The sequence below is a fragment of the Ornithodoros turicata genome, chromosome 7 (genome assembly GCF_037126465.1).
Source record: "Ornithodoros turicata isolate Travis chromosome 7, ASM3712646v1, whole genome shotgun sequence".
In the NCBI taxonomy this organism is placed as follows: domain Eukaryota; kingdom Metazoa; phylum Arthropoda; class Arachnida; order Ixodida; family Argasidae; genus Ornithodoros; species Ornithodoros turicata.
In genome coordinates, this window is record NC_088207.1 from 10841011 (window position 1) to 10859027 (window position 18017).

The following is an 18017-nucleotide window of genomic DNA, read 5'->3' on the forward strand; positions in this document are numbered from 1 at the left end:
TGCACAATCTCGCCTATGATTTGGCCGGACTGATATGGGAATTTATAGTTCTTGTGTGGAAGTGAGCTCCCTTCATCGTGGCTAGTTCCATGGAAAAAAAATGATCGTTTGAAATTGGCACCTTTCTATTCAGAGGTACCATGCAGTACCTAAATTCATCGTTGGGAAAGCCCATCGAAACCGTCAAATCCATGGGGGGCGCAGAGGCGTTCCAATGCATGAAGCAGGTATTTGGAGACGACTATGAAATTTTGCTTCGTCAAGCTATATTCCCGCACAGCCACGTTAATCTTCTCTCGTGGTGTACGACGAATTGGCTCTGCCGGCAAAATCTACTTTCCGAAACGATCTCTCTGGGGAGGATGTAAGCGACGAAGACTACCAGAACGCGCTGCACGTATTTGATGGTTTTGGGTGCTCGAATCTGAAGAATTATAATGCGTTGTACCTGAAAAAGGATGCCCTATTATATGCTGACTTAATGTAGTACTTCCGACGCCTGTGCTACGACTCGCGCGGATTGGAATTGCGTCATTGTGTTTCTCTGGCATCCTATTCCTGACAATGCGCTCTAAATTACACGCAGGCAAAATGGAGTCAATCATCGACGAGGACCTGTACAGAGCAATCGAATCGAGTGTTAGAGGTGGGCTCTGTCAGGCGAGCAGGCGTCATTTGTAGGCTAACAACCCTTTGTGCAGTGGATATGATTACGAAAAAAGGAGGTGTGCCTATGATACATAGATTGCAACAATCTTTACGGATTCAGTACGATAAAGCACCTCCCCGTCGGCGATTTCGAATGGATCGAGGATTTTAGCTCCGTGGATTCTATGCGTCACCTCACGGATTCGGACGTAGGGTACGCGTGCGTGTTCGACTTGGAGTGATGATGATGATCATTGAAGTTTTAATGGCGCATCGACAACACAGGTCATAATGCGCCAATAGTGGGATTAAAATGTGACTAGTTAAAAATAGGTGCGATGTGTAAAACTGAGAGAAACACCGAATAAAATGCAAGCCTAAAACTACAAAAGATTCACAATTTCAATGTCTTTTTAAAATTTGAAAACTTTGCTAAGAGGAATGATAGCCTCATCACCGAGCAATAGCGCTGGGAGAAGAGGTAAAAAATATGTATAAAACTCCTTAAAATGATGCTCACGATGAGTTTTGTAATGTGAACATGTGATGAGTATATGCAGAACAGAGAGAAGCTCACCACAATGCGTGCACTGAGGCGGCTCCTCTCTGTGAAGTAAAAACTTGTGTGTAACGAATGTATGACCTATCCGTAATCTTTATTGTAACGCACTACACAAACGATTTTCCAAGAACTCTCCGTGACCTTCAATGTGATGCGTGATGAAATGTAGTTTGTTGCATGTCTGTGTATCCCAGAAGCTCTGCCATTTAGTGTAAAGTGATTTCTTGAGTGCTGACCTGATATCTTGGATGGGGATTCCCAATGGGGTAATGTCACTGGAAGTTGGCTGCATCAGCCTGGTCTCGTATTCATTACCCAATATACCAGTGTGCCTCGGCATCCAGCGCAGGATAACAGAATAGCCCCTCTTCTGTGCAGTGCTGGCCAACGATTGTGCGCGTTGCACAAGGAAGTTATTCTTTTTTCTCTGTCTGCTACAGTTGGCATTAATGTAGCTCAAAGAATCATTGTACATAATGGCTGATTTTATGCAACCTTGAAGAAGAATGGATTTCAGTGCCAGGATAATGGCATACAGTATTTGGCATACAGTACATGCCAGGATAATGGCATACAGTACATTGGCAGTAAAAATGGAAGCTATATTTTTTTATACGATGTGACCATGTGCATGTTACAGAAATCATGGCACAAGTCACTCCCGCGCTAGACTAAATTTCAACATGGTTTCAAAAACTTTCTTTTAAGTGTCCGAATTCCTGTTGTAGTGTTGGTGTAGCAGTTTCCTGTATTTTGTTAATCTAGTACCAGACCTTGGAGGTGGTTCCCAAGATGGGAGCCTTTTACCACAATCCACGACTAGGGTATTATAGCAAGAAAATATGTGATCCAGAAGATCCCCCCCAATTCGCATAGAAAAAGGAGGGACTACCAAGAGTCTGTTTATAAAGAGTTGCTTAAACCGTGTGCTTGTGACACTAGTGAGTGCTGGAAGCTGCGGAAGAGTTCTTATTATCAGTGCATATGATGCTGCGAGGTAAAATCGCCGTCTTTTTAAGGAACATTCATGAGATTCGACATACAGGCTTTGGACCGGTGAGGTTCGGAAAGCACCGAGAACGAGCCTGAGTCCCTGGTGATGAATAGGATCTAAGGATTTCAACACAGACTGACGGGCGGAGTCGTAGACGACGGACCCGTAATCTATCTTTGAGCGAATGCAAGATGTATACACACGGCGGAGTGCTTCCTGGTCAGCACCCCAGGATCTGTGAGAGAGAATTTTCACTAAATTCGTTAACTTGAGTCACTTCAAGTTTTGAATATGAGACTTTAAGGTGAGCTTAGAGGTCGATATATGACACCCAGAAATATGCTCTCCAATTTTACAAAGATATCTTGCCCATTAGGTGGAAATGCTCCTCTCATTCTCACAAAGAGGGACACACACTGTTTTCTCAGCAGAGAGTTTAAACCTGTTCAGTGAAGACCATTAGGCCATTTTATTTATACACAGTTGCGTCTGTCGTTCGCATCTTGACACGCTTGCCGAACAACATGATATTTAGATGTCATCCACATACAAAGGGTATGACATGGAAGGTGGAATGACACTGGCTATAGAGTTAATTTTAACCAAGAATAATGTGACGCTAAGAACTGATCCCTGCGGGACACTATTCTCCTGCACAAATGAACGGGATAAAGTAGTCCCCAGTTGAACACTAAATGTTCTGTGCTGAAGGAAATCAGCGATGCATTTAAAAGGCCAACCCCTTACACCAATGGAATAGAGGTCCTGCAAGATCGCCACATACTGAATCCGTAAAGATTGTTGCAATATATGTATGATGTATGGATATCGCCATGCGGTGTCATATGCTTTTTCCATGTCGAAGAAAACTGACAATCAGTGTTGCCTTCGGACGAAAGCTTCACAAATAGTTGTTTCAAGACGAATGAGGTGTTACGCACAGGTATCAATAGTGGAAAAAGAAACAGTGCACGTACACCATCAGAAATGTGAAAAAAAGTCTGATGACAGATGAGTAGAAATGATACCTCTACAATGACCTCGACTCTTACCCATACGGAAACTTCAAATATGGTAAGCCCGAGTGGATGACCTAGATTGCGTGATTTCACTTGGCATTCTTTCCCCTCTCAGATAACAAAGAGGATGAGAAGGAGTAACGTCATCTGAACTGCATCCCTAGAAGAATGTGGCACCTCATCCTGTTCTAGCTCGTCTCGTGCACACTCGCGCTGGACGGCCGCAACTGTGCTGCATCAAGCTGGAGAAGGATATTCACACCTACCTCCCACAAATGCCCTGGTAAGTTTTTGGCCATCAGAGAGTGGCATGCAGTATATATGTGGTCCGGCATTAACCTGGACAGGAACGCTACTGGATCGATGTGCATGTGCCTTCAATTGCTGGACGTGAGCGACAGCTATGAATATATCCAGTGCACGTGAAGTGTCAACTCATTGAGGACAAAATTTCTCATAGCTGCTGTTCCATAGACGTCTACATGATCCGACACTTCCAAGGAAACATCACCAGCATCCAGGGAATCAACCTCTCCAAGACTGCCACGATTTTTCTCAAACATGTACTTAATAAATGTCAAAATGTGTTTCTCTTTTCTGTTTAAGATAGAGCCTCAGCAGGGCCGCTGCCGAGTGCGCCACCTGGCTGCGCCGGGATGTGGCAACGTGAGGGAACCAGCCAATCGACTTGAAATGGGTGGAGCCAAGCGATCGGTAGGCTTAGCACGGGGCCAATCAAAGTTAAGGGCCAATCGGTGTGCTTTAAATCTGTGGAAATGGAGAGCGCCAATCTACGATTAGTAGACTTGGAGTGAACCAAAAAAGTGGGCGGAGTAAAGCCAGCTAATTAGCATAAATGGGTGGAGCCACAAACAGTGGGCTTGGCAAAGACCGATCAGTGCGGTGCAGCCAGTAATTTATCATGAAGGCATGAAACCAATGAGAAATCAGTGGGCTCAGTATGGGACCAATCAGCATGAAGAGGGTGCAACCAAGTCAGCTCATTAGCATGAAGGGGCAGAGCCAAGCTAGCCAATCATCGATCAGTAGATTGAGATTGGCCAATCATAGTTCTGGGGTGGAGCCGAGTTAGCTCATTAGCACTGGAGGAGGAGGAGGAGGAGTGTCGTTGGGAGGAATCCGAGAGGTCTGCCTGCCTGATTAGGCGGCATGTTTCTCGGGAAGGGAAAGGTGGTGGAGAGGAGGAGAGGAAAGGGTGAAGTGGATAGCTGCGTCCATGGGCCGACTTCAGGGGAACTGTGCCGGCATACGCCTATTACACATCTGAGGGAAACCCAGGAAAAACCCCAGACGGCACAGCCGGCCCGCGGATTCGAACCGCGGACCTCCCAGTCTCCAAGCGCACGCGTTACCGCTGCGCCACCGGAGCTGGTCTCTCTCATTAGCACTAGGGGCTAAGCATCAAGCATTAGGGGCGGCACTACGATCGACCAATCAGATGGCTTAGAATTGCCTTGTGTTGTATTAGAACTGGATTTTGGCTTAGAACTGGATTGTGTTGGATTAGAATTGACTTCTATTGGATTAGAAAAAGTCTTCCTTGTCTGCCACTATTCCTTACTAGTCAAGTTCATACACTGCACATTCGTCAAGCCTTATTGCCCTGCCTCGATCATCCTCTCGACTTTAGAACACTATTTCAGGCACTTATAAGTTACAGCGACTCATGAACATGCACCTTTTAGCTGCTTTCACGTTTTGTTCCTCTCTACCTGTACAACTTTACGCAGCACTGCGGCTGGAACTTCAGAGTTTCAGTATGACGCCGCTTTCACAACAAAGACGGCTAAATTCGGACGCTTTTACTAATCAGCAGGCAAAGCTTGTGGTATCATCCACAAAGCTTGGATCTCTCCTATTCTGCTTAAACCATGTGAAATCGAACCATTCAAACGGGTGTCGATCCTTTGTCTTTTTGCTGTGGAACTGAACCATTTTGTTTGAACCAAAACGAAAACTGGAACAAAAAAGGTTTCGGTTCGACACACTGGGGTATGATGGTGCAATTGTAGGTAAAGAGAGTCCCGACGCATTGAATAAAATTCCATCTGCTTCAATCGATGACGTGTATAAGATGTCATCTCATTCAATGCATCGGGACGCTCTTGGAGTTTATAAAGTGTGGAAAGATTCTAGAGTGTATTAGCTTATTCTTTGTTCATTCAGCCCACCAACAGATGTTGCTCTAAGCGGTGGTGCTGTGGTGCCAGAAATGGTAAATGACGGAAAACAACCAAAACCATATATGTGTTACATTCTCGAGGGTCATATGACCCTTTACTGCAATTTAACTGCACGACGTGAAAAACCCGAATGTGGGCAACAACAAGAGTTGGGCAATAACCAGACGGATGCTTTTCACATCGTCTACCAGGTGGCCTGCATATATGCCATACTCTGTCTCATTTACATTTAATCACTCGTTGAATAATAACGATTGAGAGACGGTATCAACTTGTGTTAAGTACCTAGTCATTCATCCTACAAGAAATCTCACATCGAGGTATCACATTACAGAAATACGTCATAACGCAATCAAGCGTTACGGTTTCCAAGAACAACATTGTAATTGCCATCATCAGAAGTTATGTTGCTGGCTTCTAACTCACTTGTTCAGTCAGAGATAGAATATGTGTCAGTGATATGGGAGTCCCCATCAAAATTATCTTACAGATCAACTAGAATCACTTCAAAATAGAGCTGTCTCATTCATTTAAAAAAAAAAGTGATAATTGTAATATGACTGAGTAAACAAAAGTAAACTGTGCAGATTGCCACTTATGTATAAATTATTTTATCCGGGTACTCCAAATGGCACACCACACCTCAAGCTGGCTCGATAATTCATTTACGCTTCAACCTGCATTGAGCTGAAGTGACTACTGTTATCTGTGCAACCGCCATTCGAGAGTGGCGCAAATTGCTGATTGCAAATTTTCTGAGCAAATTGGACGTTCTAAGAACATACTACGACTTTGTAATGAATTGTAAAACCCACTCCCTTTAATCCCACTCAAGGTATGTGGATTAAAAATGTGTGTCACATTCTTTAGAGACAGTTGCGGGCTTCCGCGGCTTACATATGGATCACGTGGTACGTAGGATAAGCTAAAATCACATATACTAAGAACGTTGCTGATGTCCATGCAGCAAGGTTTGTCCATAGCAGGTCACGAGAACGAGCCGATTATGCAGAAGACAAGCAACAAGGGTACGTCACGATATCGCAGTGTTCAAAAGTAACAATAACGAAGTTGCAAAATAACAACTCATAGCTGCCATGTATGAGAATAATCGTGTTTTAAAGTAGGACATGAGTGAGCAACGCGCCGCGTCTTTTATGTCGTTTTAGCGAAGGGAATGCACATTTTGGCAATGTTTATGAACGGCAGGGGGCTTGGCACGCGCTAGAGGGACACAATATTAAGTGCCGCTAGATAGTCTATGGTCACGATAGACCAATGCATTGCTGTGACGAGACCTAGGTTAATGTCCTGGTCTACTGACTGCGTGTCGATATGGGATTTTTAACGTCTCTTTTAGAGCAGCATGCCAGCTTTAGCTAGACTGACCTCTCTCAACTCATATAAAAAAAAACGTCTCGAATTTCGAACCTGTGGATTCTCAAATGTAGGATTTCGGGTGCTTACTTGACAATCTCATACAAGCTGTCGTTGGTGATACTTGTGATGATAGTCTTTGATATGTTATCACTTGTTGAGTACTTCTCTCTGATGAGTTTCTCGTGCAGACCCAGCGTGAGAGCCGATTCAGCGTCCAGGACAGGATAACTGTTTGCCTGCGATGTGTAAAGAGTATGCACCAGAAAAGCAAATGATACAGCGATGTTGTAGATGAAGAAACGCAAATATTTCTGTGTCTTTTTGTCGGCTTTGTCATGGATCACGTGTTCCGAAATGGTCACTACGGCAAGCAGCACGTAAATTGCAGAGGCTGAACGAAGACCGTCAACCGCCGTTTTTCAGAGGGGCCGCGTTTGTCCCTATGACTCACGGGTGATTGGCAGGATGATACGGTAGAGGATTATCATTCAGGTATTGAGGAACTTGGATGCCAGCAGCATATCCAGAGGGGGTTTCGGGGCATCCAAACCCCACAGCTGTAACTTAGTGCATTTGGGGTTCGGGAAAGGCACAATGCAAAGTTCACGTGGAATGCCGCGCAAGATATACATATATATATATATGCGTGGGTGTGGGTGTTTACAATGTGACCGCACTCCCAGCCGAGGACAGCTATATCGCTCTACTAGGAGCTCGTCAGCCCGGCGCAGGGAAGTGACAATATCTTGGGTCGACGCTAACAGGGCGTCTCGACGAGACGTCAATGTTCCACGGTGACGGCGCCACCTGTGGAGGCCGCAATGCAAGCCAGCAAGTACATATATACAAAGGAAAATTTGCCGAATCGAAAAGGATTCGAAAATTCGTCTGCTGGGAGTGCACGATCAAATTGTAAACATATGCTCAACGTGCAGCCACAGAGCTTCGGCAATTTTCCTTTGTATATATATCTATGTATATATTTGGCTACTGTACTGCTGGATATGGGTAAGCTCCCTGCGGAAACTCGTTGATTATAACTGCATCAGGCCTCAAGTGTGCTTTTGGAACTGCAACAGACCCGAAATTCGTCGAGAGGAAAATGTATCCTATAGGGATGACATCCTTGTGTACGGCCATAGTGACGCTCGTCTTAACAGTCATTCGTTGACTACGGAGGAAGCACACTGAACAAGGAAAGGTCCAGGTTTTTAGGACACCTTCTACGCTCAAGCGGCACGTAGAGGTAGTCTAAGATACCTCTGTCGCAGTGTAGAGTTCATTCATAGTCTCAGATACAAATAAAACACCAGGGTACATCAGTCGAAACTGGACTCCATTTGATCCCAAACACTCGACATACCTTATTTTTGTCCGCCGCAAGCTATAATGTTCCTCGTTGATTTGCGATTCGCGTGAGGAATTCTTGGTTGACCACACTCAAGTGACACAAGTGTTCTCAGGCAAATGTAAAATCGCTGTTTTTCCCTGGGGAAAATGCAGCTTGTTTTCTCCTCATGCAGCTCGTACCGCGTTAGTAATAAGCAAAACAAGCCCTTGTCCTTCAGGTCAACATAAATGGACACTAAGCGTCTTGAGCATATGGTATACTAAGGATATTCTTCAAGACCACGATGAAGAGGGTACTCCCCGACTCGGAGTACGACATGCACCAGTTGCTACACGTATTATCAGCACCAGACGGGTCGGATTTGAAAACCTACGAACCCTCCGCCCTCTTGTCCGTGTTCTCTTGCTGCATGCAAACGGTATGATTTGCGCGCTAACAACCCCTTCTTGTTCCTGTAGTACGAACGACGTCTGATTTGAAAGTAAACGAAATCCCCTTGGAATTGGAAGTATATACAGACGAGTCCGCCGCGTTGATGGGCTCAACACTCGACTGCAGCAAGATTTAGCGGTCAAGAACCAACACAGAAAAAACTACTAAAACAGTAGGGTTTAAGTACTACTCTAAATATGTATCTTTCACTGTAGTAATCGGTAGTCACTGAGCGAGCAAAAAATGCCATCAAGCAGGAGCAAGGCGAAACGATTTCAGGACTCGTCGCAGCTTTGAAACAAGAAGCTTGCCGTCCCGACCATGTCGCCTAGATATACCTCAAACATGGCGCTCAATTGGGACCAACCTGCTTTTGATCAGACTACGTCAAGCATGGTCGAGACAATAACGAACTGGAATAGTCCTTGAATATCCCGCATCGTTCTCAGACTTGCCCGACTGAAACCGGATCAAGCTGGATCCGAGATTTTCGTACGAGAGGGTAGAATGCTAATGGGGACGACGGCAGTCATTAAACCAATAATGACATCTGATTTTACGACTGCCAGAGCTCCTGTTGTCATAAGCAATGAACAAGTTTCTTATGACCGTGGAGCGCAAAAACAAGACGAGGACACAAGACCGACGAGGACGAACGCTAACTTGCGGCTGCAGGGCATCAGAATCTCCCTGGAGAAAAATCAGGTTGTCACCAACAAAACCAAAAGCCTTAACGACTCCGGCGTCATTTAGCTCTCCTAACAATATCCTGTCCAATCAAGCTAATAGGACATCACTCAGTAAGGTCGATGCAAACCTGATGCGTACACCCTTTTCGATATAGGGGCTCCCGATTTCATTGAATGTAGGTTGACTTGATGCAGAGAGCGAGAAGTTCCAAAATCTCGCTGGTCGAGACCCCGCACCATTTTGAAAGGAAATGACACCAAACCCACCAATGCTTTCCCGTATACAGTACAGCAACATGCCATAAGGTAACGAATGGTATAAATCCATGATGAAGACAGAAAAGGCATACAAACTGTCGCTTGCATGTGACGTCCCGAACCGAATGACATCCTGAGCGTTATCCCCCGTATTAACTCACAAACAATGCATGCATAAAACTTGGATGTACTTTGCTCTTCCGAGTGTCTTGAAAGTATTGTTTGTGGCGAGCGACTTTACCGCTAGACAGCCCTTGCAGTAACACAGTCCAACTTGTGCAACAACAACTTTATTGTGAGATGATGAATGGGGAGTTTCATCGCCAAGGGGCGATACTCTACCCCATTGCTGGTGGTGATGCGGGGAATGAAATAATGAGCCCCTTCACAGTAAGAATCGAAGAAAGGGCGAAGAAATATGAGCCTGCGCTTGAACAACGCTCTCAAGAAGGACGACACCTCAAACCAGCAATGATTTATTCACAAAGAGAACCAAGTTAAATACACCGCGAAAATCACAACCTGACCGCTGTTCCCAGAAAAGGACTCAAAAGGGAAACAGGCCGTGAGAAACAGGTCACAACTTATATTTCCTTGTGGAGTCCTTACAGTACCCTGCGCACCCCTGAGCCATCATGATCGGAGAGCGGATTTTTATGTGCTAAAAAACTCTGTTTTAGGCGCCTAGAGGGCAGTAAAAAAGACTGCAGAAAGGCAGCGTTTCCTAGAAAAATGCACAAGCAAGTTTGAGGTGTAACTGCCGTGAACAAGTAATCGGACATGTCGTTCTGCAAGTAGGGTGCGTCAGATCCCTTCTCTGCCGTCGTATCCACATCTTCTCTGATAATCTGACGCAAAATAAGATACTCAACCTTGGTTCGCAATCTAAGCCTCGACGTTAGTTCATACTATGGAAATATCAAGAGACATCGAAAGTTTGTAATTTCCAGCAGAATTAACTCCAGGCATCGTTGTAATCCATCCACAAACTTCAATTACGACAGCAACCATAGAAGAGGTTAAGAGCCACAACGACTCGTAGGGAAGGTGAGGCCTTGGAAACTGTCAGCAGTCTCTTTGTTGAATGCAAAAAAGCAGGACTAACCAGTGTCATTCCTGGTTCTAGCTCTGTTTCCTGTCACTCAGAATCTTTTTGTAGGGGGGAAATGATCTAGGCGATCGAAGCAACCGGTGCGTGCTCGCACGAACAAGCGTACTTGCGGGGCATGTTGTCTGGAACAGTCAATGGATCGAAGCGTCACCAGTAAACAAGTGCAAGGACAGCAGAGGCCTGGAAACCAGGATCTTCCTAGGATATTGTTTACTTCTTGCACACTACCTGCACCACCTATAGTTTGTGGGATGACCTCAAGTGCTAGGCATATACGCTTTCCATTACTTTCAAGGCACCATTGAAAGTGTTGTGTAGTCGTCCCAACTGCTTTATGCTATCCAACTCAGTGAAGCGTGGGCTAAGAAAGCGGATATCAGAGTCAGTTGTCTTTCTGGAGAAAGACGCCTGTGCAATCCTAACGAAAAGGGCCTCGTCCAGTGAGGAACGACTGAAGATACGTTGGACAGCGAAGCAAATAAGTACCGTACTGCTTCCAGCCATGTATGTATCCCATGAAGTAATAATTGTCTGGAGTGGTGGAGCAGCGTCTGTCTGTCGCCCTTTAAGGGGCACTTGAGGAAGACCTTCACTGCGGGTATAAGCTGGTGTACGGAAACGCAATCATTTCTGATCACGTCGTACACTCAGTAGTGCCCAGGCGCGAAGGATGTGATGTGTGTCATGTTGGGATAGAACGGCATATGAGGCGCGATCCAGCAAACATGCTAGAAGCTGTCCTGAAAATATTCACTGTCCGCTGTTGGTTTCATGGAGAGTAGGGACGCGTTGACAAAACATGTCATAGCCTATTCATGGACCTACTCACTCAGCTTCGAAGAAAGGGGGTAGGGCCTTGTCGGCTCTTTCTTTCTTTTTAAATATTGTCTTAGAAACATGAAAATGTCCGTTGAAGCAGTTATCGCCGCTTACTGGTGAAAAAGGCACAATATCTCGAAAAAAGGGGGGAAAAAGGAACGAAATATAAGCATTTCAAACGACCTTTTCGACCTGGTTCGTGCTTAGAACATGTTAAAGCACTAAGTCGACGTTCCCTGAGAAAAAGTCATTTGCCTGCAAATCCGCTCTCTGATCACGATCTGTCGTCAATGCTGGCGTAGCCAGAAAAATATTTCGCGAAGTGCTCTGCGGGGACTTTACATGGGAGGGTAGACTTCCCTCTCGTTTCCCTCTCCCAAATGCACTATCAAAGGTACCGTTTCGGGAGTTGAATATCCAGAGCGCCCTCCCTCCCCTCCTCCCCGACTACGCCAGTGGCTGTCGCCGCGTTCGTGGCGATGGAGATGGCCAGTCAATGATAGGGCCGTTTGGGGACGAGCGCTACACGGTGTCATTCCCCCACTCATCCCTCTAAGAGCCATTCCACCCGTGAAGCTCCCAAATTCCCCCCCCCCCCCCAGATGAGAACTCCCCACCGTTTGAGAACCCTGATCTGAGCAGTATCAGCAGTTCACTTAATGGGGAACAAAAAATGTAGAAACAATGAAAGATGGAAGTCACTGAAATGTAGGTTCGAATACAGCTTTTTTGTTTTCGATTGATCACCCTTTTTTATGGTAGGATATGAGAGTTGTTTGTCCGTTTGTTTGTGCAAGCCTGAGCTTTTCTATTTTCGGCTGCCAAGCTGTTTTCGAACGCAGTTGAACGGAGTTGTAAACAAGCGAGCCGGATGTACACGTGAGGCAACTCTTTGAACTGCAGAGGGGTGTGGACGAGGACTACGCGTGAACACATGTTGGGACGAGGCCGACTGCTGACCCCGTCTTGTTCTCTGTTCCGTGCCGTACCATTCTCCGGCCCCATTCATGTATCTCAAGAACACGCTACCATCCTCAAGCACGTCTTGAAATAATATTATGTTAACAGTATTGACAACCAGTGGCGTATCTAGGGTGTGGCAGGTGCGGACAGATGCCATGGGCGCCAGGTGAACAGGGGCGCCATTATGTGGTCGGGTGTGAATGTGCCAGGTCGGGCACTCAACCTGGCACATTCACAAATGATCTAAAGCACCCGCCATTAGAGAGGTTGTAGTGTGAAACCTAGTGCGGACCACACGAAAACGCATCCCCCAAGGACATCATGTTAACCATGTTGCCATGGGCGCAGATAGCTCTAGATACGCCACTGTTGACAACAGATGATAAAAGAAGACAAACGGGGATGCAGTACGTAGAAAGGAGAGATTCAACGAGCATGGAAGACACTTGGAACACACATTCTTTACCGCTTTGAATAGAACATACTATGTTAAAGAACGCAAGGTATTTCCTTTGAGAAGTGCGAGTTTTCTGAGCTGATTTTCGCTGATTTTCCACCCCGGGAATGGGCAGTCTTTACAGACTCCAAATCTGCCCTTCAAGCAATTGAAAATTCCGGCATACGAGGCCCATCCGCACCCCTAGTCACAGACGTGCTAATGGCTTACCACACTATCTACGCCGCAGGCCACAGGCTAGTTCTCCAGTGGGTTCCAGCCCATTGTGGTGTCGTGGGGAACGAGCAGGCCGACAGCGCCGCAGAAGCAGCACTCTCGTATCGGAAACGGACCCGTATTGTTCTGCTGAGAGGAGACCGCCGTTCCATTCTGCGACGCCTAGTGACACCCCTGGCTTCCCGCCAACGCACAACCGACATTCTCCCCCCCTCTATGTTGAACAGAGTTGATCCCACGCTCGCTTTCCGCATGCCACGAAACACCTCTCGTCAAGATGCTGCATTAATCCACCGAATGCGCCTCGATGTGGCCTTTACAGCTCAGTGGCGTTACCGCTTGAGACAAGTTGACTCTCCCACCTGCTGCCACTGTGGTGCTCTTGAGGATCTGGAGCACATTCTTCTTCATTGCCCTCACCACGAACCTTTCCGAACCACACTCTCCGAGTCTCTTCGTCAGCTGGACTCTCGCCCTTTCTCCCTATCGAAATTGCTTGGTCCCTGGCCCAATCCAGCCCAGCAACGCTCTGCGCTCAAAGCTCTTCTGACATTTCTGGACACCATCGGACTTCGATCGTTATTGTGAAGGGGATCGTTATTTTATTCCCCCATTCCATCCAGCAATGGGGTAGAGTATCGCCTGTGGCGATGAAACTCCCCACTCTCCAAGGTCGAAAATAAAGTTGTTGTTTGTTAGTTGACTGAAGCGCTCGTCAACGCGGCGACATCAGCTCAACGTAGTGCTGGCTGCCTAGAATAGTCTGCTAGCGCGAACGAGAGGTGGAACATGAAAGAAAGGGACAGTTGTTGTCCTTCGGCCCAACCTCTATATTACATAATTGGAAAGCCCCCGTAGGCGACTGAAATTGGTTGGAATATATCGTCAAAGATTGTAGTTGAAGAAATGCCTATTTTGTAAGATCGTCGTTTGGCCGGTGTACTCCAAGCAAGCCCACCTCTGTAGGAGGGAAAAGTAGCCGAAGCTCTTTGGCTGCAACGTAGAACATGTGTCTCAAACGTCGCCACACCAGCACTGGACAGCTGTTTCGGCCGTTTTGGGCCATCATCAACAGTGTACAGGTGGGCAGCATTGGAGTTGGTAGCCTCGGAAGGTCACGTGGAACGTAATGTTTTCGGCCCCACGTTGGGCGCCACTTATGGGAAAGTGATCGCAATCCCACACTCGGGGCGAAGCCCGCCTGTCCAGCGCACGAGAGAGACACCCAACAAAGCCCAGCTTACCAGAAGACAGCACAGGTTTATTACACCAAACCGACCGCCAGACCAACAGCTCAGCCTAAGCCCACGGCAAAAAGCCATGGCAAAATGGTTCGTTTATTCAGTTTACAGGAAGCCACACCTCCAAAAGGAACCGGTGGCGTCCCCTTGCCACACAGATAAGCGAGATAGACAAGGTAAGTTCCGCAGCAGGTGTTACACGCACGTGCCGGCGATAACGTCAACCCACAAGGTATTCCCGTCAGGGTGAGCGACTCATCATTTCGGTGGTGAGTTATCGCTGAATCTATCGCTGAAGACGACAGTGAGTCATCACCTGCTTCCTTCTCACGTGACGAGAATCTCGTTCACATCATTCCGATATCATTCACGGCAATAAACACATCGTCAACCTGCCTCGCTGTCTCGTCTTCCACAGTCTCTCACCGTAACAGGAGGACATTCTGACCTTCTGACGCCACTAACTCAACCGTTGCCCACATGCGCACTGCTGATGATGGTCCAGAAAGGCCGAAACAACAGTCCAGTGCTGGTGTGGCGTCGTTTGAGAAATTAAACACATGTTCCACGTGCAGCCGAAAAGCTTCGGCTACTTTTCTTTCCGAAATACTTCACTGGCTTTGCACTGGGTTTTCAATGGTGAGTGTCTCACCCTGACGGGAGAATATCACGTTCTGCGTGACCTCCTGACGCAACCAACTCAAACGATGCCCACAGGCGCACTGCTGATGGCACAAAAAGGCCGAAACAGCTGTGTATAGTGCTGGTGTGGCAACTTTTCAGAACTTATAAGCATATCTATGTAGGAATGCGTTTCCTCTACATTTATCACCCTGCGCTGCTACTCGGACTTACCTTGAGAAGAAGGACGCACATGACGACAGTAGCGACGGTTGCCAGCAACATCCAACATATGACCCATTGCAGCAAGACAATTTCGGCGTGCGAGCGCAAGAAACGCTTGACGTCAGCGCTCTTTGCAGGTAGGACAGGTGTAGCAGCTTTGCTTTTCTGCGAGCTGCCTGCGATAATGAATTTAGAGAAATGATTGCAGTTGGCTCCAGTAAGATTCACACGTGGAAAGCACACCGCACGTTAAAGGGACTATCGCATCCCGAAAGGTGTGTGTGAGATCGACACGGTAATGTTCGGCATGTTTTCACAGTCTACTTGGCCAAGGTTCCCTTCCGAAAACAACGCGCATATCAAATAAACGAGTTTTAGAGATTCGCACTCCTTCTGCAGCTAAGCCAGAATGACGTAAGCCGGGCACACGAATGCGAGCGCAGCGCCGGTGATTGGGGAGTTTTCGGGAACCTGTGCCGCGCATACGGTCGATCTATCGGTCGGTGCGTGTTACTGTGGCAAGGAGCCGACCGGAGACTCGCCGAAAAGAGTTTTCGCGAACCGAAGGGAGAAAAACCGCCGCTATACGTGTGGCGCCATCTCTCGTTACTAATAGAAGAAAAACATTTTTTTATTCACTGTAAACATTCTTTCGCAGAACAATAATAAGCGTGCTCCCACACGCATATTCAACCGATACGATATTGCACAATTTACAAAATGGAACGTTTGAACAGTTCTACGTCATCACAGCATCCCCACATGGAACGGCTATCAAAATGGCGGCAGTTGTCTTTTCCAATATTTTCTACGTCGAGTTTCTAACCTTTATACCGACTAATGATGAACCAGAAATATAATACACCGCGAGCTTTCCGAGGAACAAAGCTTCGTGAGGAACCATTATGCTGTAGCAGCAGCGTCATAATCATCACCAGCACCGCCATCGGTCACGCACAGTGCTGCGCGTCCCCTTCGCAATCCTTGGCGCCGACTTCCTCCACCATTTCGACCTTCTTGTGGATATTAGACGCCAGCGCCTCGTCGACAACACTACTTCTTTGCACGTTTATGGAGCTCCAGCGCATATAGCCGCCATTAGTCCCACCATACGGCTACCGTTGCCCACTGCTTTCGCCGACATTGTCACGGAGTTCCCCGCTGTCCTGCGCCAATCGCACGCCTCTTGCCCACCTCGCCACAGCGTCACTCACCACATCGTGACACGAGGCCCCCCTGTCTTCGCTCGCCCCCGACGGCTGGCTCCGGAGCGCCTCGTCATTACCAAGAGGGAATTCGAGCACATGCTCGAACTGGGGATCATTCGGCCTTCCTCCAGCCCGTGGTCTTCCGCTCTCCACATGGTGCCCCAAGCAACACCTGGTGACTGGCGCCCATGTGGGGACTACCGTGCACTCAACATCGTCACGGTACCGGACAGATACCCGCTTCCCCATATTCAGGACTTCACCGCGAATCTTGACGGAGCGACCATCTTCTCCAAGATAGACCTCATCAAAGCCTATCACCAAATTCCCGTCCATCCCCCTGACATCCCGAAGACTGCTATAACCACCCCTTTTGGCCTCTTTGAATACGTGCGGATGCCCTTTGGCCTGCGTAATGCTGCGCAGACATTCCAACGATTCATCAACGAAGTGCTCCGCGGCCTGGACTTCGCATTCGCATACATGGATGACATCCTCGTCGCAAGTCCATCTCCGGAGGCTCATCGCGCCCACCTGCGCGCCCTGTTCTCGCGCCTGGAGGACTACGGAGTCTCCATCAATGCCGCGAAGTGCGAGTTTGGCGTTACCACCCTTACCTTCCTGGGACACACCATCACCCCGCAAGGCATCCGGCCACTCGCATCCAAGGTCCAGGCCATCCGAGACTTTCCTGCCCCCACTTCTCGCAAAGGACTTCGTTCATTCCTCGGCCTCGTGACTTTCTACCGACGTTTTGTGCCTCGCTGTGCTGCCTTGCTCCAGCCTCTCTACGCAGCTCTCGGCGCTGACCATCCGAAAGAGGCCCGTGCTGCCCCTCTGGAGTGGACACCGGCAGCAGAACGCGCGTTCGTAGAAGTCAAGCAGGCCCTGGCAGATGCTGTGCTGCTCCACCATCCTCGTCCTGACGCCGAGACAGCGTTGTTCGTCGACGCCTCCACTGCTGCTGTCGGCGCAGTCTTGCAGCAGCGTCAGGATGGCCACTGGAAACCTCTCGGTTTCTTTTCCCAACGCCTCTCGCCAGCCGCAACACGCTACAGCACCTTCGGGCGTGAGCTCCTCGCCGCCTACCTGGCATGCAGACACTACCGCCATTTTCTCGAGGGCCGCCCGTTTGTGCTGTACACCGACCACAAGCCTCTCATGTTCGCCCTGCGATCGCCCTCCCTCAACCACTCGCCTCGTGAAACCCGCCACATGTGCTACCTCTTGGAGTTCACGACCGATGTGCGACACGTCGCAGGCGAAGACAATGCCGCTGCCGACGCACTCTCGCGGCCGGACGTCAATGCTCTCCATCCGCCCCCCGCGGTCGATTTGGACGGCATCGCCCAGGCGCAACACGCTGATCAGGATCTCGCCAATCTTCGTTCCTCCCCCGCCTCATCCACTACTTTTCGGGAGATCTCGCTCCCCGGTTCGACGGCAAGTCTATGGTGCGACACCTCTACTGGTACCCCGCGCCCTTTCGTTCCCCTGGCCTTCCGCCGGCATGTTTTCAACGCCCTCCACTCGCTGTCCCACCCTGGCGTGCGCGGCACGCAAAAGATCGTCGCAGAGCGCTACATATGGCCTCGCATGAATGCCGACGTCCGTGACTG

The 18017-nt window shown here is 48.1% G+C and overlaps 1 protein-coding gene across 1 annotated transcript in view; it reads right to left on the bottom strand.

Moving 5' to 3' along the window:
- The window catches only part of LOC135400448 (N-acetylated-alpha-linked acidic dipeptidase 2-like), an 86824-nt gene that overhangs the window by 59909 nt on the left and 8898 nt on the right, over window positions 1-18017 (bottom strand). The window contains exons 2-3 of the mRNA XM_064632280.1: window positions 15200-15366; window positions 6895-7043 (exon numbers count right to left, since the gene is read on the bottom strand). Of these exons, the coding sequence (XP_064488350.1) occupies window positions 6895-7043; window positions 15200-15366 (316 nt within the window). The remainder of the gene's footprint in view (window positions 1-6894; window positions 7044-15199; window positions 15367-18017) is intronic.